Source organism: Moschus berezovskii, chromosome 11 (assembly GCF_049115385.1).
Source record: "Moschus berezovskii isolate FMDL1 chromosome 11, NW_MosBer_1.0, whole genome shotgun sequence".
NCBI classification, from domain to species: Eukaryota; Metazoa; Chordata; class Mammalia; order Artiodactyla; family Moschidae; genus Moschus; species Moschus berezovskii.
In genome coordinates this window covers 93,136,971-93,161,626 of record NC_142470.1, presented here as the reverse complement: position 1 = coordinate 93,161,626, position 24,656 = coordinate 93,136,971, and the positions used below count along the sequence as shown (strand labels likewise).

General features: G+C 41.2%; 1 protein-coding gene across 2 annotated transcripts in view; it reads left to right on the top strand.

Moving 5' to 3' along the window:
- TTC27 (tetratricopeptide repeat domain 27) overlaps positions 1-24,656 on the top strand; it is a 176,963-nt gene that overhangs the window by 109,670 nt on the left and 42,637 nt on the right. For both annotated transcript variants that reach the window (XM_055399033.2, XM_088841553.1), the window contains exon 13: positions 3,903-4,130. In XM_055399033.2, the coding sequence (XP_055255008.2) occupies positions 3,903-4,130 (228 nt within the window). The remainder of the gene's footprint in view (positions 1-3,902; positions 4,131-24,656) is intronic.

Below are 24,656 nucleotides of genomic sequence, written 5' to 3'. Positions count from 1 at the left end.
TATTATCACAGGGTCCTTTCTCACTAGTGTTGGGTTGCTTACTTATTATTTATTTGTATGTTTATAAAAGACTCTGAGTCTGTGAAGTGACTCAGGGATAGGAATTGGATGAAGGTCAGTGTTTTAGAGGTTGTTCAGGTCAGACATCTGGTTTCCAAACCTAGGTGTTTTTTTTGTTTGTTTGTTTGTTTTAAAGTCTTATAAAGATCAAGTTTGTCCTTAGTTGGCTGTTTATCTAGTTTGGTTCAAAACCTTCATGATCAGTTGGTCATCACCTTTGATCCATGCAAGTCTAACCATTCTACCTACCATTCTGGCTGTATCTGTTACAAAGAAAAATGGTTATCTTTCATCTAGAGGTTCAGTGCTATGAGTAAGTCTCTGCTACTTTGGCTTTTAATCATTCCCATTGAAATCAGGAAGCTCATTTCAACAGAAGGACCTCTCAGCTTTACCTCTCGGCTCACACTGGACATCTGCTATAGCACTTTTCAAAATGCTGGTACTCTCATGAGTACCATGTATTTCTCCAAGTCATAGTGAAAGAATAACCCCTTGACCCTCATGGGGACACAGGTAGGGTGGGTGAACAAGTCACAAATGATAAATTAACAATAGCCTTTTCTTCTGAGTTGTTGGATTCTTTCTTCATATTATACCAAGGCATTTTTGGCATCTCAGCTTTAGTTTTGGCCATGTTTGTGTCTAGATTTTAGTCAAACAGTTGAGCAAATAGTTTGGAACCATCCCCAGCTACTCAAGTACTTATCAACCAAAATCTTCTGATGAGTATCTAAATTCAGCTGATTAAAATTACGATCCTCTTTGTCTATGGTCTAGCCCCCTTAGAATCTTTTTCCCATGGTCTCGAGGTTTTTTCTCTAGAAAGTAACAAAATCTTGCAGTTCTTTTTGTGTATGTGTCTGTAAGTTTGGCGACAGTGGTGGGGCCTGGGCGGTGCTAGTTATTAAGAGAATTGGCATGCTCTTGCAAGGTAACTCCCTGAGGTATAGTTGTTACATTGTCCTTAAGCGGGTAAGTAAGACAGGTGGTACCTGTCTTATCAGACAGAGGGTTGCATCTGCTGGTGTAGGGAAGTCCATAGAGTTTGAAGGTTTTCTCTTATCTGAGTCATCCCAAATGTCCCCACTTAAATTCTTGGGTCTGGCTCTTTTGTAATCAGTGGCCCCTTCTCCTGGCCATGATGAAGTAACTGATATTAGAGTAACCCTCTTGCTTTAAACAACTTAAAATTATCATTGGTATGTAACAGACCACATCAGAATACAGTGGCTTGAAACAATAGCAGTCTTTTATCTCTCACTGTTTCTGTGGAATAGAAATTTAGGAAGACCGCTTGTGACATGAGAAGGGTGAGATGATACAATATTAAGTCTAAATGAACTTAGATAAATTAAAGGTGCACGTGAGTAGCCCTGGAGCAATTGTGAAAATTTAATTAAATGATCAAAAGCCAAGAGGCAATAGAGGAAACAAAATGAATGGCTAAAGATTGAGGGCAGGAGGAGAAAGGGGTGACAGGAGATAGATGGTGGATGGCATTATCGACTCAATGAACGTGAATTTGAGCAAACTCTGGGAGAAAGCAAAGGACAGGAAAACGTAATGTGCTGCAGTCCATGGGATTGCAAAGAGTCGGACACAACTGAGTGACTGAACAACAACAAAGCATATTTGATTAACCCCATCAAATGCCCTAACTTTTATATAGAACTCGTGAAACTGAATTCATTCTATATCCTAATTCAGCAATCCTACAAGAGCAGCCCTTGCATCTGACTTTTGGATGTACCAGTTTGGCATCTATAAGGAAAAAGAAATTCTTGTAGGAAATTGCCTGGTTCTCTGACCTTGAGGATTTAAAGCACTGCATTTCATTTTCTTTTTTGTGCTGTCCAGTACACTTAGTCTTGTGCTCTCTCACAATGCCTGTCGCTAAAACCGCAAAAGCCTTGATTAGATAGGTTCTTCATTCTAAATTATTGCGGATATAATTTAGGCAGTCTCTTCATCACTGGATGTCATGGGCTACTGATGTTAAACCCTGTCATGATCACTGGATCCCCATTGTTTTCAAATCTAACCAGATCAGATCACCAGGCACAAAGTTTCACTTTTTTCAGGAGTGTATTGACTGTAATCACTTCTGTACCCAGTTACTGTAATGGTCATTATTTAATTGCAGACCACAGAATCCACTCTAACAGTTTAAAGCAGAAGTGAGAGAGTGTGGGTATAAAATTTCAGTGCCATGCTGCCAAAAGAAATGCCTTCGACTACACTGTAAGATAGTAAAATCCTGCTGTTGCTACAGTCTGTTTCGTACAGTTTGGCTGAATACAGATACATATATATATATAGAATATAAAATATATTGAAATGTATTGAAAAATCAATTTATTGAATATAGAATTACAGTTAGATATGTTAATAGCTATTGTGTTATCTATGAATAAGGGAATTGTATGAATTATATTTGAAAACTTCGTTTTTATTTTGACTGTTTAGGACTTAGAACTGTTTTCCCATAGAATCTGTTTTATGAATTCTAGTTTCATTTTCAGACTAGGCCTAAAAGACCTACATAACCTGTGCTGTATCAAAAATGCAAAAGAGATGGCATCCAAAGACATCTTGAGAAACACAACTGTCTTTTAAAAAATCTCACAAAAAGTAGACTGCCCAAGAATTACAGATATGTTGAAAATAAAATACACAGACTTTAAGATTGCCAGCCACTCAAGGTAGGCAGGGTCTGATCTACCCTTTTAGCTACCAGAGGCTGACTTCCTGGATAGCTTTACCCTCTAGCTACTCCCATGGCTTTCTTGGCATGTTTGGTGACCCCACTTCTGTTTATGTGAAGCTGTTTGTATGAGGATGGAGTGTAGAGCTAACACCCTGCTTCTTGCTGTCTGTTGAAATTAATCAGAATTGGACATGGGTGGGGGAATTGGGGAAGATGTTGTAACAAGTCCTGAGTTAGCTTGTGACAAGGTGAATCTGAATTGTGGACACATTAGACTAATGCCCAAGCTGTGTATTGAGGATGGTCTGTAATTTCTAAAGTGAATGGACTGTCTGGAAGCAAGTAGGTCTTGTGTTGGCAGATTTTATCTGAGGCGAAGTGTAGTTTGATTAAGGGGCAGGTGTTTAACAATGCCTATTAAATTGTACACTCTTCCTTCGTTGGTAAATTTTTTAGCAATCCCAGGCTCCCCGAGCAAAGCATTTAAAAAAAAGGGAAAACATACTATTCACTCTTGTTGGGTGGAGGTGATTTAAAGGTTCTGTTTTAACAAATGGTCTCAGTGGTGACAGCTGGAACAAGGGAGCAGGAAAACGGGGAGCTGAATGATGCCCCCCAGTATCATAAAGTCATCTCTCCTTGATGCCTTTCCTGGAGAATTCACATGCCAGCAAAGCATGTTCACCTCTTCTTTTTTTTTTTAAGAATTTATTTATTTTTATTTATGGCTCTGCTGGGTCTTCATTGCTGTGCAAGGGCTTTCTCTAGTGGTGGCAAGCAGGCTTCTCACTGTGGAGCCTTCTCTGTTGCAGAGCACAGGTTTTGAGGCTTCAGTAGGTGTGGCACACAGGCTTCTTTGCTCCGGGAAATGTGGGATCTTCCTATACCAGGGATCAAACCCGTGTCAGGGAAGCCCCCCTTATACTTCTTGTTCCTCGTTTACTTTGTACCATATTTATCTTCTGTCGTTTCTTTTTTTTCAGCCTGTGCCCTAGATGCATGAAATAAGCAGATCATCTCAAACTTTGAGGATAAAATTTTGGGTCATGTGACACAAAAGACTGTATAATGTGCTGAAAAATAGGCATTGGTCACTGTTCAGCAATTTATTTATTTTTGTTGTTATCTCTAGGCAGAAGAAATCCTGAGGCAAGAGCTGGAGAAAAAGGAAACGCCAAGTCTATACTGCTTGCTTGGAGATGTCCTCCGAGACCACTCTTACTATGACCAGGCCTGGGAGTTGTCTCGACACCGCAGCGCTCGAGCCCAGCGCTCCAAAGGCCTCCTCCACCTGCGAAGCAGGGAATTCAAAGAATGCGTGGAGTGCTTTGAACGCTCGGTGAAGATTAATCCCATGCAGGTTGGAAAGTTCATAAATCCTAGTCTGCTCTCATCATTTCTACTTTTCTTTAATTCTGATTCTTACTGAATGAATACCCATTTTCTGTCATAAAGACTGGTGAGCTCATCTCTGGGCTAAGAACCTAGACTCTAGTACACTTTTTGCTTGTCACCAAAAGCGGAAAGGTTGGTTTTCTCTTACTCGCTTTCTTTTGTGTTTCTGATATTCACTTTTCTGTTTCATTTTGTTATTTTTCTCTGTTAACTGTCCTTAACACAAATACAACTGTTAAAGTTGGGGTCCATTCTGAGTAGATATTCTAGGAAGGCAGTGAATGATTGTCAGAGTTACAGACCGTGTAGGACTCTTCAAGTAATTGCTGATGTCAGTAATGAAAAAAACTTCCATATAAATAAAGTAACATATAGAATGGATAGTTGATCTTTTTAGGAAAAAATGTCTATATTTGTATTACAAATACAGAAATATTTTTAATTGTTTAACATTTTTCAAGGTTTGAAAAAGTAATACAAAAGGAACCTGAATATTTAAAATAAGTAAGCAACAAGATAAATCCATAGGAGAAAAACCTGATTTTGAGGGGAAAGAGATCAACTTATTTTATATTTAATGATACTCAGTAAGTAAAATGATTTTAGTCCCAGAAACAGTGTTTTTTCTTTTAACCAGACTTTCTTTATGACTGCCTTCCCAATCACCAAAGTCACATATAACTGTAAACCATGCTTCTGATAAACATGCACACTGACTTGATTTAATTTTAGTTATAATAGTAACTTAGAGTCAACTCCCTTTGCCAATGAAGGTCCGTATAGTCAAAGCTATGGTTTTTCCAGTAGTTATGTATGGATGTGAGAGTTGGACCATAAAGAAGGCTGAACGCTGAAGAATTAATGCTTTTGAATTATTCTAAAGAAGACTCTTGAGAGTCCCTTGAACAGCAAAGAGATCAAACCAGCCAATCCTGAAGGAAATCATCCCTGAATATTCATTGGAAAGACTGATGTTGGGAAAGATTGAAGGCGGCGGAGAAGGGTATAACAGAGAATGAGATGGTTGCATGACATCACCAACTCAATGGACATGAATTGTGCGAAGTCTGAGAGATAGTGAAGGGCAGGGAGGCCTGGCGTGCTGCAGTCCATGGGATCGAAAAGGGTTAGACACGACTGAGTGACTGAACAACAATAGTCAGCTACTAATGTTTACTGAGCAATTACAATGAGCCAGTGCCTCACTGGGCATTTTGCCAGTCTTTGGACCCAGTCTGACTCCAGAATGAATGTACACTCTTTTTTTTTAAGTGGTAAAAAGCCTGTAGCATAAAATTTACCATCTTAAACAACAAAGGTCCTTCTAGTCAAGGCTATGGTTTTTCCCATGGTCATGTATGGATGTGAGAGTTGGACTGTGAAGAAAGCTGATCGCCGAAGAATTGATGCTTTTGAACTGTGGTGTTGGAGAAGACTCTTGAGAGTCCCTTGACCGCAAGGAGATCCAACCAGTCCATTCTAAAGGAGATCAATCCTGGGTGTTCATTGGAAGGACTGATGCTAAAGCTGAAGCTGCAATACTTTGGCCACCTCATGCGATGAGTTGACTCACTGGAAAAGACTCTGATGCTGGGAAAGGTTGGGGACGGGAGGAGAAGGGGACGACGGAGAATGAGATGGCTGGATGGCATCACCGACTCTGTGGAAATGAGTTTGAGTGAACTCCGGGAGTTGGTGATGGACAGGGAGGCCTGGCGTGCTGTGATTCATGGGGTCGCGGAGAGTCGGACACGACTGAGCGACTGAACTGAACTGAACCATTTCTAAGTGTACAGTTCAGCAGTGTGAAGTACATTCACTTGTTGTGTAGCTATTGCAACTCTACCCATCTCTACAATTTTTTTCATCCTGAAGAACTAAAACTCTATACCCAGTAAACAAAAGCTCCCAGTTCTCCTCCCGTAACTCCAGCCCCTGAGAACCACTCTGCTTTCTGTCTCTCTGAATTTGGCTACTCTAAGAAGCTTGTATGAGTGGAGTCATACGCTGTTTGTCCTGTTGTGACTAGCATATTTCACTTAGTGTCATATCCTCATGGTGCATCCATGTTGAATCATGTGCCAGACTTTTCTTTCTTTGAAGGCTGAATAACACTCCATTGTATGTCCACACCAGTTTTTATCCACTCGTTTGTTGATGGCCGCTGGGGTGTTCCTCCCTCCTGACCGTTGCAAATAGTGCTGTGATGAATGAGGCTGTGCGATGAATGAGGCTGTGCGGAAACGGTCACTTTTGAAGTGGGTAGATTTGAGGCATGTCTTTTGGCAGCAACCATCCAATAGAAGTGCGCACTTTTTTTGTTTTATTTGCTGTACCGTGAACCTTGCAGGATCTTAGTCCTCTAACCAGGGATTGAACCCCAAGCCATGGCAGTGAAAGTACTGAGTCCTGATCCCTGGACCACCAGAGAATTCACTGAGGGCATATCTTTTTCATTGAAAAAAATCAGGAAACACTTTTGTATGACAGGTTGCACTAATTTTTAGTTCCTTCACTCTGGATAGTGCAGACAATGCGACTCTTCCTAGTTTGTGGGCTGGTGAGAGGCCTGGAGAAGAGGAAGACAGGCACAGAGCACCAGCAGAGAGTGGCAGCTGCGTTTCTCGGCAGGGACGCTTACCATGGGGTTGTTTGTGTTGCCAGCTTGCTCTAACTCAGAGGTTCTCAACCAGCGACGATTTTGACCCCGGGTCCTTTGACTGCTGACATCTGGTGGGTAGGGACCAGGGATGCTGTTAAACATCCCATAATGCTTAGCACAGCCCCCTACAATAAAGAATTATTCAGGCTAAAATGCCAGTTGTTTTTTGGTAGAAACCAGAACTCATTATTATGTTATTAAAATTTTACTTTTATGGAAAACTGTATCATATCTTTGCTTATATGCTTAAAGTTTACTCACCCACAGCTGCCTTAAGAGGTGGGGAAAATAAATTTCCTCAGTTAGCCTCCATCATCTCAGTTAAATCCGTGCCGCCTACCTCACACACATGAATTATTTTCTGAGCACATAGTCTCTGCCTAACATACACCCTTAATGTTGTCCTCCTGCCTCACTGGCTACGCCTTCTTTCTTTGTTGTTGTTTGCTGGTTCCTAGGTTTTAGTCCTTGAGCTTCATTTCTGTCTACACTCCCTCCCTTGATCTCATCTAGTCCCATAGCTTTAAATACACTGTCTATGCAGACAACTCCCAGAAGTTGGTTTTCAGTCCTGTCCTCTCCCTGGAATTCTAGATTGCTGTATCTCACAGCTTCCTCAGTCTCCCTTTTTGTTGCTCTGACTTAACATTTCTAATATAAAATATCATCTTGGAACCTTTTGCTGCCAAGACCACTGCCATCCCTATAAATGACATCCCATTACAAATAGCTGTGAAAAGAAGAGAAGCGAAAAGCAAAGGAGAAAAGGAAAAATATAAGCATCTGAATGCAGAGTTCCAAAGAATAGCAAGGAGAGATAAGAAAGCCTTCCTCAGCAATCAGTGCAAAGAAATAGAGGAAAACAATAGAATAGGAAAGACTAGAGATCTCTTGAAGAAAATTAGAGATACCAAGGGAACATTTCATGCAAAGATGGGCTCAATGAAGGACAGAAATGGTATGGACCTAACAGAAGCAGCAGATATTAAGAAGAGGTGTCAAGAATACACAGAAGAACTATATGAAAAAGATCTTAATGACCCAGATAATCACGATGGTGTGATCACTCACCTAGAGCCAGACATCCTGGAATGTGAATTCAAGTGGACCTTAGAAAGCATCACTACAAACAAAGCTAGTGGAGGTGACGGAATTCCAGCTGAGCTATTTCAAATCCGAAAAGATGATGCTGTGAAAGTGCTGCACTCAATATGCCAGCAAATTTGGAAAACTAAGCAGTGGCCACAGGACTGGAAAAGGTCAGTCTTCATTCCAATCCCAAAGAAAGGCAATGCCAAAGAATTCTCGAACTACCGCACAATTGCATTCATGTCACACGCTAGTAAAGTAATGCTCAAAATTCTCCAAGCCAGACTTTAGCAATATGTGAACTGTGAACTTCCAGATGTTCAAACTGGTTTTAGAAGAGGCAGAGGAACCAGAGATCAAATTGCCAACATCCGCTGGATCATGGAAAAAGCAAGAGAGTTCCAGAAAAACATCTATTTCTGCTTTATTGACTATGCCAAAGCCTTTGACTGTGTGGATCACAATAAACTGTGGAAAATTCTTAAAGAGATGGGAATACCAGACTGCCTGACCAGCCTCTTGAGAAACCTGTATGCAGGTCAGGAAGCTACAGTTAGAACTGGACATGGAACAACAGACTGGTTCCAAATAGGAAAAGGAGTACCTCAAGGCTGCATACTGTCACCCTGGTTATTAAACTTACATGCAGAGTACATCATGAGAAACACTGGGCTGGATGAAGCACAAGCTGGAATCAAGATTGCCAGGAGAAGTATCAATAACCTCAGATATGTAGATGACACCACCCTTATGGCAGAAATGAAGAACTAAAGAGCCTCTTGATGAAAGTGAAAGAGGAGAGTGGAAAAGTTGGCTTGAAGCTCAACATTCAGAAAACTAAGATCATGGCATCTGGCCCCATCACTTCATGGCAAATAGATGGGGAAACAGTGGAAATAGTGTCTGACTTAATTTTGGGGGGCTCCAATATCACTGCAGATGGCGATTGCAGCCTGAAATTAAAAGACGCTTACTCCTTGGAAGGAAAGTTTTGACCAATCTAGACAGCATATTAAAAAGCAGAGATATTACTTTGTCAACAAAGTTCCATCTAGTCAAGACTATGGTTTTTCCAGTGGTCATGTATGGATGTGAGAGTTGGACTATAAAGAAAGTTGAGTGCCAAAGAATTGATGCTTTTGAACTGTGGTGTTAGAGAAGACTCTTGAGAGTCCCTTGGACTGCAAGGAGATCCAATTAGTCCATCCTAAAGGAAGTCAGTCCTGAATATTCATTGGAAGGACTGATGTTGAAGCTCCAACTCCAATAATTTGGCCACCTGATGGGAAGAACTGATCCATTTTAAAGACCCTGATGCTGGGAAAGATTGAAGGCAGGAGGAGAAGGGGACGACAGAGGATGAGATGGTTAGATCGCATCACTGACTCAATGGGCATGAATTTGGGTAAACTCCGGGAGTTGGTGATGGACCGGGAGGCCTGGCACTTTGCAGTGCTTGGGGTCATAAGGAGTCGGACACGACTGAGCAACTGAACTGAGCTGATTTGGTCTTGGTGTCATCCTTGATTTCTCTTAGGGATCCCTCATACTCTCATCTGATCCATCAGTAAATCCTCAAATATATCCAGGCTCAGACAGCGACTTTCTTCCCGCTCCCATTCTGGTCAAATTCCCATTGTCTCTCACCTCGTTAATATGCTGCCTCCTCACTGGCCTTCTTGCCTCTGTCTTAGTTGCTTAGTCATGTCCAACTCTCTGTGACCCCATGGGCTGTATAGCTTGCCAGGCTCCTCTGTCCATGGAATTCTCCAGGCAGAAATACTGGAGTGGGTGGCCATTTCCTTCTCGAGGGGCCCTTCCCCACCCAGGGATTTAACCTGGCTCTCCCACATAGCAGGCAGATTCTTTACTGTCTGAGCCACCAGGGAAGTCCTCTGTCTTATTACCATCTGCCTGTATTCAGTGAACATCTGAGTTGATCCTTTCAAATTTGAGTTAGACATGTCATTCCTGTGCTCCGTCGCCTGTGGTAACAGCCAAAGTCCCTGACTGGCTCTCGAGGCTTTTCCAAGCCGAGCTCCTGTTGCATCTTTACTGTCCTCCCATTCCCCACTTCACTCACTCGACACTGGCCTTTTTGTTCTTCCCTGAACATTCCAGGCACATTTCTGCCTCTGCGTTTTAGTACTTGTTGTTCCTCTGCCTGGAATGTTCTCCTTCCAGATAGACATCTGCATACCTTACCTGCTCCATTACCTCATTCATATCTGGGGTCCAATGTCCCTTTCCCACAGAGGTCTTCCATGTTTATTCTACTTAAAATCTCACTGCCACCTTCCACCCTTCCTTTCATTCCTTCTCCTTCCCTGCTTTATTTTTCCCCACAGCACTTAGCACCTTCTAATGTTATATATAGCTTACTTTAAAAAAAATTCTATTCTTCCTCCATTGCAATATATATTCCACGAAGGCAGAAATCTTTATGTTTTTTTCATTTATATGTTCCTAGTGCGTCTAACAGTGCCTAGCACATACTGGGTCTTTAACAAGTAATTACTGAATGAGTGAGTAAATAATGTCTCCAGCAAGTTATTCAGTCAAGCATACATTAACTGTCTGCTGTATACATGGCACTGCGCCAGAGGAGGAGGCAGCAGCAGCAGATCACCAGGTGGTCTGATTTGTACCAAGATGGCTACAGTCTAGTGAAATGGACATGGACAAAGCTAGCCAACAATATGAGTCATCACAGAAAGGCCCAGAGTCATTTGTGAGGTGTAAGTTTTATAGAGTCTAAGGAGACTGTTTCTGCCTTTGGTAGACAATGGAGGATGGTGACTCTGACTTTGAAGGACACACAATACTTGAATAGGCCAAAGGAAAGGGCAGTGGTAAGGGTCTTCCAGGTGATGAACAGTATGAGCCCAGCCCCAGAAACAGAAAGAGAAGATGTGCGTGTGTGTGTGTGTGTGTGTGTCAGGGGAACAGAATATTAGTGAATAGGCTAGTTTTTTTGAGTGAAAGGGAATAGGACAGTTCCAGTAGGAAAGCTAGACTGGAGCCAGATCATGGAAGGTCTTGAATGTGAGGCTAAACTCTTTGGATTTTATTTGACAAGTAGGGAGCCATTGAAGGTTTGGTTTGTGTTTGGCTTTGTTTCGAATGAAGGAGTGTAGGTGTGTGAAGGTAATTTTGCAATTTTGTTTTGGCCACACTGGCCACAGGAGATCCTGGATGAGGGCAGGCTTAGGAGACTGTAGTGATGGTGTAGAAGGACAGTTATCAGTTTGGGAGGGACAGTCAGAAAGAAGGATTAAGTAAGGGAACTTGCAAACGAGGACTTGACAGGGCTTGATGATCTCATTGTATAATTTTAAATTAATTACTGAGCAAGACAAAGGAATAGCAGTTGCTCCAAGCAGCATCACAGTACAAACAGATATTGTGTGAGGGTATCTTACAGTTTGTCATCATATGGATCTAATTCAGGCAGTCTGTAAGCCATGCCAAAATATGCAGGCATTTGATGCGCAGTTGTATGTAACTATTACAGCTTGAGGGCTGTAGACTGATAACTTGTGATGCAAGTCTGAACTGTCTTTGCAAAAGGAGAGCTCTTACATGCTGTTGTCTCCTCAAAGTCCTGGAATGAGAGAAAATAGAAAAATAGAATTAAAAAATTCTTTCCCACCTTTTCAGACATATCCAGAAAATAGGTTTAATAACAAAACTCAGGTAAAATGAGAGTAATAATTGAATGGCTTTTGTGTATTTTAATGGCTTCCTGAAATCAAATTGGTATAAAAATAGGAGTGTTTGGCTTTATATCAGGTATGGTCTGCAAAAAATGAATTTGTCTGTGGTGCATTTGTTTGAGAACCAGAAGGTATGTGTACCATTTTCACTTGCTCTTTTAAGATTGCTCACTGTCATTCATTTAACACCAACCTATTTCATTTTCCCAAATAACTTCTGAAACCTCTAAAATTCAGTCTTAGACTTCTGGGAATTGTGGGCTATTAGAAGTTGAAGAAAGTGGGAGGAAGAGGTCAAGTGGTCACCAAATCTCCCAAACAGGCTTTTATAGAGTCAGGACCAGAATTAAAGCATACATCCTTAGGTCTCCTCTTAGGTAGTTACTGCTCTCATTGCTCCTTACTTTGAAGCAAAAAGTAAACATAAAGAAATTGCTCAGATATCAAGCTAGTCTGTGAGGCCCTGAAAAAGGAGAATGTCACTTCGTGTCACTTCTCCAACCCTCTTTCCCTCAACATTCATACTTCATTCCTTTCATCTTGTCAGTTTTCCCCCTCTCGCCTTTTAAAATTTTTAAACTTTCTTCCTCAATTAACTAGTCATCTTTGTAAGGTTATATGATATTACATACACACACATATATACACCAAGACACTTGTGTGGGCAGAAGGACTGTAGCCATAGAGAGGAGGTGCGGGGTCTCTGTGATGGGACAGAAGTTAGCTTAGATGTTCACCAATTGATACAAAGTCAGCAGACGTGCCAGGAGGGAACTGGCTTCACAATAGGAGAAAAGGGTGAAGAAAGGTGAGGATTTGAGAGTTTCCCCAGCGTCCATGGCTATCCCACTCTGCCTGTTTTCTTGATAGCCCATCCAGTTTGACCTAAATTTTTTAAATGTTTAAATGAAGTGTTGTGGGGGGGCTTCCCTTGTGGTCTTGTGGTTAAGATTCAGCATTTCCACTCCAGGGGAGAGTGGGTTCTACCCCTGATAGGGGAACCAAGATCCCACATGTTGCGCAGTGCTACCCCTCCCCATAAAAATTTACAGAAAAAAAAATCAATGAAGTGCTATTATTAACAGTAACATTAAAGGAAACTGGAATGGCTTTTCATAGACATCCACTTTGTGCTTCCATCTTCTGCCATAGCCTCCTCTAGTATGGTGTTTAAGACATGTGGTAGATGGAGCTCCCTCTTTACGATGTGCGAAAATCTGGAAGATGGCCAGTAGGTGCCTGTCTCCTTTTTCTCCAGCCCTTTCCAGATGCAGCTTAACTACTCTCGCCCTTTCGAGGACATTGTGCAGGAGGCTTGCTGATAACACCAACTATGCTTGCTGTGAGAGGCCGAGGATAGCTGACTGCTTAGGTCTTGGGTGGTGATAGGAGAAATGTTGGAGGCAGTGTCTCTGTAAGCCCCTTGTTGTACATCAGACGTTTGTGCCAAGTTGCGGCCTGTGAGCTGCATGACGTTGCCTGGCTACCAGTTGGCAGGATTAGTGGGAAATGTGGGGAATTGTAGGGCGGATAGATGTATAGGGAGTGGAGGCAGAGCAGTCCTGCCAGAAATAAAAGCACATGAAGAATAGTCTGAATTCTCTAGACACAAGGGTTTGGTCACCTACTGTATGGTCTAAATGTACCACTATTTCCATATTACGTAGCTTGGTAACTTTTTATATAGTTTATAATAAACCCTTTTGGCAGCAATCATCTCCAAAAAGCAAACAAATTTTAAACATGTGTTTTTAGAGAATAATTAAGAACTTAATGTTTACTTGTCAAGAGAGGAAATGAATGTGTAACTTGCACAAAAATAGTTGATATAATTACATTCCGCCTCAGGGGCCGTAATCATTTCACTAATCACATGAAAACCAAAAACTCACGTCTTCTGAAGAAGCATTAGCATTTATGTAAAAAGTTTGTTTTTTCAGGAATTCCAGGACTCCACAGTTCCACTGCCGGGGCTCAGTCCTTGGTCAGGGAAGTAAGATCCAGCAAGCCCCATGGTGCAGGCAGTGGGGGCAAAAAAAAGTAGTTTTTGTTGTTGTTGTTTTAATAGGAAGCATGTCCAAAGTGACAATTTAATACACAGCTGTAGGAGGTGCATTTTCTTTTTTTTTTTTTGAACAGAGGAAAATTTATGCGTCGAACCTGGACTGGTCACTTATGATAATATACATGCTACAATTCCATTCTCTCCAATCATTCCACCTTCACCCTCTCCCACAGAGTCCCAAAGACTGTTCTAAATGCCTATGTCTCTTTTGCAGTCTCTTATACAGGGTTCAGGTTACCATTTTTCTAAATTCCATATATATGCGTTAATATACGGTATTGATGTTCTTCTTTCTGGCTTACTTCACTCTGTATAATTGGCTCCAATTTCATCCACCTCATTAAAACTGATTCAAATGCATTCTTTTTGATGGCTGAGAAATACTCCATTGTGTATATGTACCAAAGCTTTCTTATCCATTCATCTGCAGATGGACATCTTGGTTGCTTCCATGTCCTGGCTATTATAAACAGTGCTGCAATGAACATTGGAGTACATGTGTCTCTTTCAGTTCTGGTTTCCGAGGTGCATTTTCATGTTCTGTGAGACTGGACTTTTTATCTAGTGCAAATGAAAATGAGTAGCATTATTTTAGAAAATTAGTTGATACCAAATATTCTCGTGCGTGTATGAAAAGTGAGATCATAGCTGTTAGTGTGCTAGCTCTTTTAGCAGAAGTAGTTCATTAACAGTTGACTTTGCCAGTTTTATATCAGTGACATCAGATGCTTCAAATAGAAAACTCATTAATTTGGTTCTCACTAGTCATTTTTTTCACCTGATTAGTGGATTCAACAAAATTTTTGGTAATGTGCCATATCAAAGGTGGAACATCTGACGTTATTCTGAATGCTATTATAAGCTCAGTTAAAACGTTAAACATTGAAGATAAAAGTACTTACAGGGTAATAATAAGGATACAAATTTTGGTGGATCATGGCAGGATGGTAAAAGTAATGCTCTTTCTGAATTAAGAAAACCAATGGAGCAGAAATATACTGGGAGGAGGTTGTAGTGGTGGGCATAATATGGTCAAACAAGCTTCTACCAATGGAAATAAAAACTAACTGTTGTCATTTACATACACACACACACACGCATACACACACAAACGCATGTATTATTTGAACATGATCCATGATGTCTGCCGGAGAAGGCAGTGGCACCCCACTCCAGTACTCTTGCCTGGAAAATCCCATAGACGGAGGAGCCTGCTGGGCTGCAGTCCATGGGGTTGCAAAGAGTCGGACACGACTGAGCTACTTCACTTTCACTTTTCACTTTCCTAAATTGGTGAAGGAAATGACACCCCACTCCAGTGTTCTTACCTGGAGAATCCCAGGAACGGCAGAGCCTGGTGGGCTGCCGTCTGTGGGGTCACACAGGGTCGGACATGACTGAAGCGACTTAGCAGCAGCAGCAGCTCAGTTTTAATTGTGGCACATGGGATCTTAGATCTTCCTTGCAGCATGTAGGATCTTTAGTTGTACCATGCGAATTCTTACCTGCAGCATGTGGGATCTCATTCCCTCATCAGGGATTGAACCCAGGCCCCCTGCATGGGGAGTGCAGAGTCCAAGCCATTGGACCAACAGGGAAGAATCCTTTTGTTATTTTTAAATGTTCAGATAATCAACATTTAAAATTTTTTACTTTAATACATTTTTCAATAAATAATTTCAGTTTTGAGAATGGTTTTGAGAATGTATCCTCTGAAACAGTGAAACCAATTTGACAATAATTTGTTGGTCAGTAAATAAGGTTTTTTTGAGGTCGTATAATTTTAATGAGTTTTTTAGTGCCTTGTTTCACTTTCAAAATGTTGCGGTTTGAATGTGGTTCCCTAACTAGCGTTATTGAGATCTGCTGTGAACCGGACGTGGATGTGGGAATGAATTAGACTGTGTCAGTCTATCAGCAGAGAGCAGAGTTTCCTCTGGGAAATGATATGGATGGAAGTAGTTTATGGAGGACCTTAAGGATCCTTCTTTAGAATTAGCTAACCATATAGATGTCGAGGTCTGTTGTGGTTTTGAATAAAAGAGTGATATGGCAAAAGTGATGCTCTAGGAAGTTTAAATAAAGGGTGAATGTCATGGATAAGCAATCAGTGGCCTTAGCAATAAGGATGGGAAGATAGGGTTTCCCAGGTAGTACAGTGGTAAAGAATCCGCCTGCCAATGCAGGAGACTCAAGAGACATGGATTCATCCCTGGGTCAGGAAGATCCCCTGGAGCAGAAAATGGCAACTCACTCCAGTATTCTTACCTGGAAATTTCCATGGACAGAGGAGCCTACAGTCCTTATGGGGTCACAAAGAGTTGGACCTGACTGAGCACACACACACACACACACACACACATATACACATGGAAAGACCGAACAGTTTGAAGCTGTTTATAGAGGAGAATTTTCTGGGATTTATTCCTTGGGTTGGCAGGACTGAAGGAGGGTTTGAAATCTGAAAACTTGCCAGTTTTCTAAATTGTTTGATTAAGAAGGAAATGTTCCTATTGATAGACATAGAGGATGTAAGAGAAAGGGAAAATATCTTTGATGGGGGATAATGATGTGATTTTGAGTGTTGAAAATGAAAAGATATTGCTGTGTCTTGAGTAGAGATGGCCCACAGTCCACTGGGCATAAAAGCCTGAAGTCTAGGAGTGAGGCCGAGCTGGGCTTGCATTTGGGTTTTCTGTGGCAGTGAGGCAGATCCATGCAAGTGAATGAATTCTTTATAGAAACTGTGTTGGAAGAGAACCTCAGGCAAAATCTTGAACTTTGGACATCTCCAGGGGTTGGAGGAAGGGAGAGGAAATAGCATCAGTGAAATGTGATTTGAGCAAAGTACACCAGAGTCTTGATCAGAAGGAGAGAAGGAACCCCAAAGAAGGAATTCATGGAAACAAAGGAAAAACAACGTCAGTGAGAAATGTCACCTGGAGTGATAAAGGCTGAAGAGGGCGAAGAAGAGTTCATTGGATATGGAGCTCACTGTTGATCTTCAGTACCAGCTTCAGGAGGTTGAAGAGTGAGGAAGAGGAAATTGACATATCTTTTAGGAACGTGTCAAGGAAGTGAGTCAAAATGTAGAGTATTGTACCAAGGGACAGCAGAATCAAGTAACACTTTTCAGGATACTGAAGACTTTTATGGGGTTGAAGGGCTTCCCTGGTGGCTCAGACAGTAAAGAATCTCCCTGCAATGCAGCAGACCTGGGTTCAGTCCCTGGGTCAGGAAGATCCCCTGGAGAACGGAATGGTTTCCCACTCCTGTGTTCTTGCCTGGAGAATTTCATGAACAGAGGAGCCTGGAGGGCTATAGTCATTGGGTCACAAAGAGTTGGACACGGCTGAGCAACTAACACTTTTCACTTACAGGGTTGAATCAAGTGGATGAAGAAGAGATTGAATGTTATCAAGAAAGAGGGAATGACAACTAGGGAGTGTCATTCTGGAGAAGAGTGGAATGAGAAGAGATGAAGGTGTTAGCTCTGGAAACAATAATGTTTGAAGTGAGATGAGAAAGAAGATGAGAGCGTTAACATTATAATAGCAATTTCTATTTATTAAGCATCTTCTATAGTGTAAGCTAGAATTTAAGTGGAAATGAACTCTTTCTAAATCATTGTAAGATATGAACGAGGAGAAATAGTTGGGATTTAGATAGGAGGCAAAGATTAGGAAATTTTGTTTCAGAAAAGGACACTAGCAGATGCAAAAACATGTAGCAAAGGTTTCTTGGTAACTGTAAGTTTTGACTATTTATGTTTAGATTCAGTTATAATAGTAATACTAGCAGCTAACATTGAGTATTTACTGGGTGCCAGGTACTGTTCTAAGCATTTTGCATATATTGTTAGTCCTCAGCCCAGTCCCTGAGGTACTTAACTATTTTTACCCTCATTTAACAAGTTAGGAAATAGAGGTCTAATTAGTTTACACCAAATCCCACAGTTTATGTGAGGAGTGGAGCTGGGATTTGAACCTGGGCTTTCTGGTGTTAACAGCACTTACTCTTAATGTCTTTGCTGTTTTGCCTCTAAAGGGTGTTGTCTTATGTTAGGAAGGAATGGTGAATTTGGCTGAGGTCGTTAGAAGTTATGGAAAGCTTTGAATACAAGACTGTTCAGTTTGAATGTTTTTCTTCCTTTAATTCATAACTGTCGGGGCTTTCATCAGGAGCACAGTGAAGCTGTAACTTTGGTATATGGGACAGTCCAGCACATGAGAGCTGGTGAGTCTCTGTGGGACCAGGGAGTTTTCAAGGGACCACAGCAGCCCTTCCCAGCCTGTGCTGTGTGTAAGACCAGACTTTCATGATGCACTGATTGAATTGTTAATTATCCTGAGAGCTTGTGTTCTTCCATGATTTGCGGGGGTTAACTTTCTCTTTCATGTCAGTTTTTGAAAAAAGAAAATGTATTTGCAGTGGAGTTACAGAGTTTCTGTCATGTACTTGTGTTATTGTGGTGGGGAGGTCCAAGGAGACTGGAGCTTATATTCCAGTGGAGAAGACAGAATGAACATATGCAGATAATATGTAGAGAAAAAGATTATTTCCTCTTTGTCCTTCCTTTCTCATATTGGTAAGCAATAGAAAATGAAACTCTTAGGGTCTAACTTGCCTAACTGCCAAGAAATATGAGCACTGAGAGAGCATCTGGGCCGCAGCCGGAACCGAGGGGTAGAGGGAAGGGCTCCATGGACACAGACCTGAGTCTGGATCTCTCGGTGCATCACTTCATCCTTCTGAGCTTCAGTTTTCTTGTTTGTAACGTGGACATGTAATCCCTACATCAGTTTGATCTAACTGGAGAGTTAGAGCCAATGTATATAAAGTGGCTAGCATATTTTCTGGTCCATACTAAGTTCTCAGTGACGTTTTGTGTCCTGACCATTGCAGCGTGGTAGTAATGTGGTAGAAAATCATTGTAACCCCATTTTCTGTAGCCTAACAGTAGAGTCCTACAGGAGAGTCTCATGCAGGTGATATGTAAACACCCACGTTACTTCACACTGTGAACTGGAAAGAGCAGGCAACTAGAAGACTCAGTGATACCCAGTCTGGGATGGGAAAAGAGGGAGACACTCAGCAATTAACACCCATTCTAGTGAAAGAAAAAAGTGCTGCTTCTGTGGTTTGAAAGAAGACACTGACATAGAGGAAACCTTTGAGAGAGAGAGAGAAACTGACAAAGCTGGCGGGTGAAGGTTTGTGTTTCCTTAGGGAGGAGGACTTAGTATTTAAGAGTAAATGAGAAATTTTGTTACAAAAGAATTGGTTGGTGGTGCACATTTAAAAAAATATGAGCACCAAGCATTATTTTAGGAAAAGCTACTACCAGACAACATTGATATCTCTCTTGAGTTTGGCTGGGGTCATTTCCTGTTTAATGAAATCACATTCAACCACTTATCTGCATTTAGGGTCATGGGAATGAGTCAGCAATGCAGAACAGAGAGAATGGAGAGTGTTGTTAGCATCAGGATTCAGTTATACCATGTTGCACTTTATTATACAGAATGTCAGAAAAACCCAGTCAACGCATAAGGAAAATCGGTGAAGCTACTGATTATTCATTTGTTCTGCAGAAACCTTGAGGAGGAAGGAAGTTTGAGTAGTAAGCTCATAAGTTAACAAACAAATTTGTAAAATCACATAAGCAAATGGCATCTGTTGCATATGTGCTTTAGATAACCTTGTAAAAATTAACTTCATAATTCTTAGAGTAATCCATAAAAACCATAGGTTTGATCCCTGGGTCGGGAAGATCCCCTGGAGGAGGGCATAGCAACCCACTCTCGTATTCTTGCCTTGGAGAATCCCATTGACAGAGGAGCCTGACGAGCTATGGTCAGCGTAGAGTCAAATTCGACTGAATCAACTTAGCATACCAGGAGTATACTTCACCACAAGTATTGCACACCAGGAACCATTGTGTGACTTCAGGCAAATCACTTCCTTTCCAGACCTCATTTTTCTTGTGGCCTCTTTTCAATTGATTTCTAAGCCTCAGTTAATTTCTTAGTTCATCAAACCGGCTGATTCTATTTGCATCATCAGTGTATTTGTTTTGCCACTAGATGGCAGTAATGTATCTTTGAACCCTGTGGCCTCTGAGTTTTCAGAATCTGGGATCTGAAGGAGCTTCGGAATTTTTGCTTAATCCCCCCCCCACCCATTTAACAACTGGGGAAGTGAGACTCAGAGGTTAAGTGACATGGCCAAGGGCATTCAGTTCCTTAGAACCTTTTGAACCCCAGTGAATCTATCTTTCCCTCTATTCCTGTTTCTCTCAGGGGCTTTTGAGGGAAGTTCAAAGAGAGATCATGTTTTCAACCATTCCTGCTTTTGGTTAATTATTTAAAAAATAATTTAAAACCATTCTTCAAGTATGTATGTCATATTCAAAATAGTCTGATTTTGTGTCTCTGTATTGGCTTCTTCCGAGTAGAAAACTGGACTGTCACCCTCTAAAAGGTCACTGCCTGCCTAGAGCTTGCCTGCCTTCACAGTCCACCCTGGAAATAAGCTTCACAGCAGTCTCCACCAGAGCCTCCGTGATGGTTATTATCTTTCTCCATTCTTGCCCAGTCCCTTGGTGAGAGGTTTGCCTTTCAGTTCTTTCCTCCAACTAAACATCTCTTCTTCCGCTTCATCCTTATCCATTTGCCTATCAGGAGAACTTTCTGAGGGAGACGTGGATAATGCCCCAGTTCTTAAAAACTTGATATCCTGGGTCTTCCCCACATGTGTTAAGTGGACTGTTTCCTTTCCCCACCCGCCATGCTGCTGACAAGAATGGCATTGCCGAGAACCATGGTGTGTGTGGGCAGAACGGTGTAGAGGGAGGCAGCATGGTCATGTGGAGATGACACGGCCTCTGGAATCACACTGACTGCACCTCAGATCTCTCCTTCCTCGCTGACTGACTGGTCTGTGTTCATCTCTCCAGTGAGGGTGCCATCTACTGCCTTGGAAGGCCATCTGTGAGGAATAGACAGGGTGATGTGTGGAAAGCTCGTGGTATCAGTGCTTGGCTACACAGTATGTGTTCATTGTTGCCATTCAGTCGCCTAGTCATGTCCAACTCTTTGCCAGGCCTCCCTGTCGCTCACCACCTCCTGGAGTTTGCTCAAACTCAAGTCCATTGAGACGGTGATGCCATCCAACCGTCTTATCCTCTGACTCCTTCTTCTCCTTCTGCCCTCGATATTTCCCACCATCAAGGACTTTTCCAATGAGTCTGTTCGCATCAGATGACCAAAATACTGGAGCTTCAACATTAGTCCTTCCAGTAAATATTCAGGGTTGATCTCTCTGAAGATTGACTGATTGGATCTTCTTGCTGTCCAGCGGTCTTCTCCAGCACCACAGTTCGAAGGCATCAATTCTTTGGCGTTCTGCCTTCTTTATGGTCTGTCTCTCACAACTGTACATGACCACTGGGAAGACCATAACCTTGACTATACAAACCTTTGTCCGCAGAGTAATGTCTCTGCTTTTCAACACACTGTCTAGGTTTGGCATCGCTTTCCTGCCAAGAAACAATCGTCTTATGATTTCATGGCTTCTATGATTTTGGAGCCCAAGAAGAGAAAATCTGTCACTACTTCCATCTTTCCCCTCCCATTTGCCATGCAGTAATGGGGCTGGATGCCATGATCTTAGTTTTTTTAAATATTTACTCTTAAGCTGGCTCTCGGTGCTCATTAAATGCCAATTATTCTGGTTGTTATTGTGTGGAGAGGAACAGGAGTGACTATGGTGTATGAGGAGCCCAAGAGTGGCTCTTAGCCAGAGGAGCCAGTTTTTTTAATGGAGACGAAAGGAAAGGATGCAGGTGTGTTAGGGTCTGTGTCACTGTTGTAGAGAAATAGTGTAGAGTTGTGCTGCTCAGTATGGCAGCCGCCAGCCTCATGTGGCAGTTGAGTATTTGAAGTGTGGCTGGTCCAAACTCAAATCTGCTGTTAGTGTGGGACATGCACCAGGTGTCAAAGACTTCATATGAATAAAGTGAATATAAAATATCTCAGTGCTCTCATATATTAATAACGTGTAAATGATAATATTTTAGATATGTAGAGTTAAGTAAAATGTTGCTAAAATTAATTTCACTCATTTCTTTTTACTTTTAAAATGTGACTGCTAGAAAATATAATGAGGCTAGCATTATATTTCTATCTGATAGCGTTAGACTAGGAGACAGAGACCTTTTGTATGCAACCATATACAATGTTAACTTGGGGATTCATGTGAACTTTAATATTTTTAAGCTTCTTTTGAGTTTTTTCTTTCATGATATTCTCTTCTTAAGAGGATGACCATCCTAAATCAAGATGTCAATCAGGGTAATATAGGTTGCTTCTGCTGCTGCTGCTAAATCACTTCAGTCGTGTCCGACCCTGTGTGACCCCATAGACGGCAGCCCACCAGGCTCCCCCGTCCCTGGGATTCTCCAGGCAAGAACACTGGAGTGGGCTGCCATTTCCTTCTCCAATGCATGAAAGTGAAAAGTGAAAGTGAAGTCGTTCAGTCGTGTCTGACTCAAGTAATAGTTAAAAATAAAAAAAGTAAAAGAGGCACCAAATATACTCCTTAGTCCCCCAAAATCCAAGGACCCTGATTGAGATGCAAGATATAAATGGATTTTTGATGGTTTAGTGGGTCATCTAGAAGCAATTAGAAGATCCTAGAGTTTTTTTTTAAGCCATTTCATGATTCAAAGAATAGGGTGTATACAGAAGTCATCTCCCATCTTAATTATTTGTCATTAGTAGAATAAAACCTACTATTAGTTAATGATCCTAGAATTTTTTTAGATGCAAATTATTGAAGCAGTTACACAAATGATCAAGAGTTAAAAAAAGGGAATCATAATACTATATATTAAATTGTTATCATTGATTTTCATTAAATTTATTTTGGTGTTAAGACATTAGTTAGCATTCACTTGTTTTAAAAATTTACATAGTAATCTCATTACCAGCTTATGTTGGAGCTGTAAGATAGTTGCTAATTTCAGGCATTTATATAATCTTTGTCTTTTGAGGTAGGTTTAAAAAATAAATTTTCAATTTTTATTTTCATACTGAATTTATACTCAATGTTTTTTATGACACATATGAAATAGTTCTGTTGTCAGTTTGTTCTTTGCTGATGCAGGAAGCAAGCAGGGCATATGCATTTTGAGAACTTTTGGGGCACTTCTCATTTTTCTTGATTTGATCGCAGGATGAGGTATTCCTCATTCCAAGTAAACTTGCTGCCATGATTCTTTGAGGGTATAACATGCTGTCACTTGTAAGAGGCACATGTGTTTTAAGTGCCACCTTGTATAGAAAATTAAATGCTGGCTTCCTAGGTGGCGCAGTGGTAAAAAATCTACCTGCCAATACAGGAGATGCAAGAGAGTGGGGTTTGATCCCTGGGTAGGGAAGATTCCCTGCAGGAGGAAATGGCAACCCACTCCAGTATTCTTGCCTGGAAAATTCCATGAACAGAGGAGCCTGGCAGGCTACAGTCCATGGGGCCACAAAGAGTTGGACACAACTGAGCGACTGAGAACACACACATGCACAATCAAAGTCTGATCAGCTATTGGTTATTAGCATTCAGAGATGTTAAATGGAAAAAAACTGCACCTTATAAAGATGAATTATAATCCACAGATTTTGAAACTTTTGACTAGATTAGAAGTAAGCTTGTTTTATACGTTAGCATCAGACTTTAGGCCCTCTCAGAGTGAGTCACTTTCAGTGACTGTGGTTTAGTGCATTGGAACTCTTTTCATTTGATTCTTTAAATAACCAGACAAAAGCAAAGTGTAATGAGCTACTTTTTAAGTTGCTGGAGTCCCTTGATTCAGAAAAGGGAACTTCTAACTTAATTTCAACCTCTGCATCCCCCACCGACCCCCAGACACACACACACACCCTGTTTTCAGCCATTACCTATGCTTCTAACAAAATTTGTGCTCTTAAAGGCTGCTGATAGCAGTTATTTATAGCCTCTTGTGAATTCAAGACAAAGTGTTAAATTGCCCAGGGATGTTTGCTTTTTAAGCCTTATCTCTAATTATCAGCTGAAAATCTTTATCTGCTTAAAGAACTTTTAGGCCTCAACTAGCCACAGGGAACAAGTTTTGTATGAATGGGAGGAGGTAGGGGCAGCCTCCTGTCCGCCTCTGTGGAAGGCCATGGACGGATAACAGAGCGGCTCATTTCCTTTCCCACCCTGCAGTGTTCAACCAAGCCTGTCTGCTGGCTCACTGCCCTCACACTAGAAGTAAGGGAAAGTAAGAAAGCAGAATTCATTCTACCGTTGGCCTTATTGACTGTATCTGAGAGGAAAGCAGAGTTGTAATAGCTGCGTTTCTGACTAATTTCATTGAATTTTTATCAGTTTTATCTTCCTTTTGACAGAGGCTATTGAATTTTAAGGAAACCCTGTGATGTAAAGAACTCTTTTGTAATTCTCAATCGCCACTTCCTACTTACCTATTTTCTTTTTTTTTAATTAATATATTTTTTTAATCGGAGGTTAATTACTTTACAATATTGTAGTGGTTTTTGCCATACACTGACATGAGTCAGCCATAGGTGTACATGTGTCCCCGAGCCTGAACCCCCTTCTTACCTCCCTCCTCATCCCATCCCTCATAGTTACCTGTTTTCTACATCTCTAAATTTACAAATCTTACTGACTTAAGTCAGGGTTTCCACTTTGAATGACTCTTTGGTAATCCAGATTCTGAGCCTGCTTTTTCTAAATTTTTTCAGGCATGCCTAGGCAGGTACATGCCAGGGTAGTTTGGCCCTTGGTTAAACAGCAAAAGTATACTTGGGGTCCAACTTGAAGATGGAAGCAAAACTTTTTCCTCTCAAGTTTGTAATACGTTCATCAGTTATGAATCTGCTGATGCTTTGTGTACTTTTTACATAGTTACATTGATGC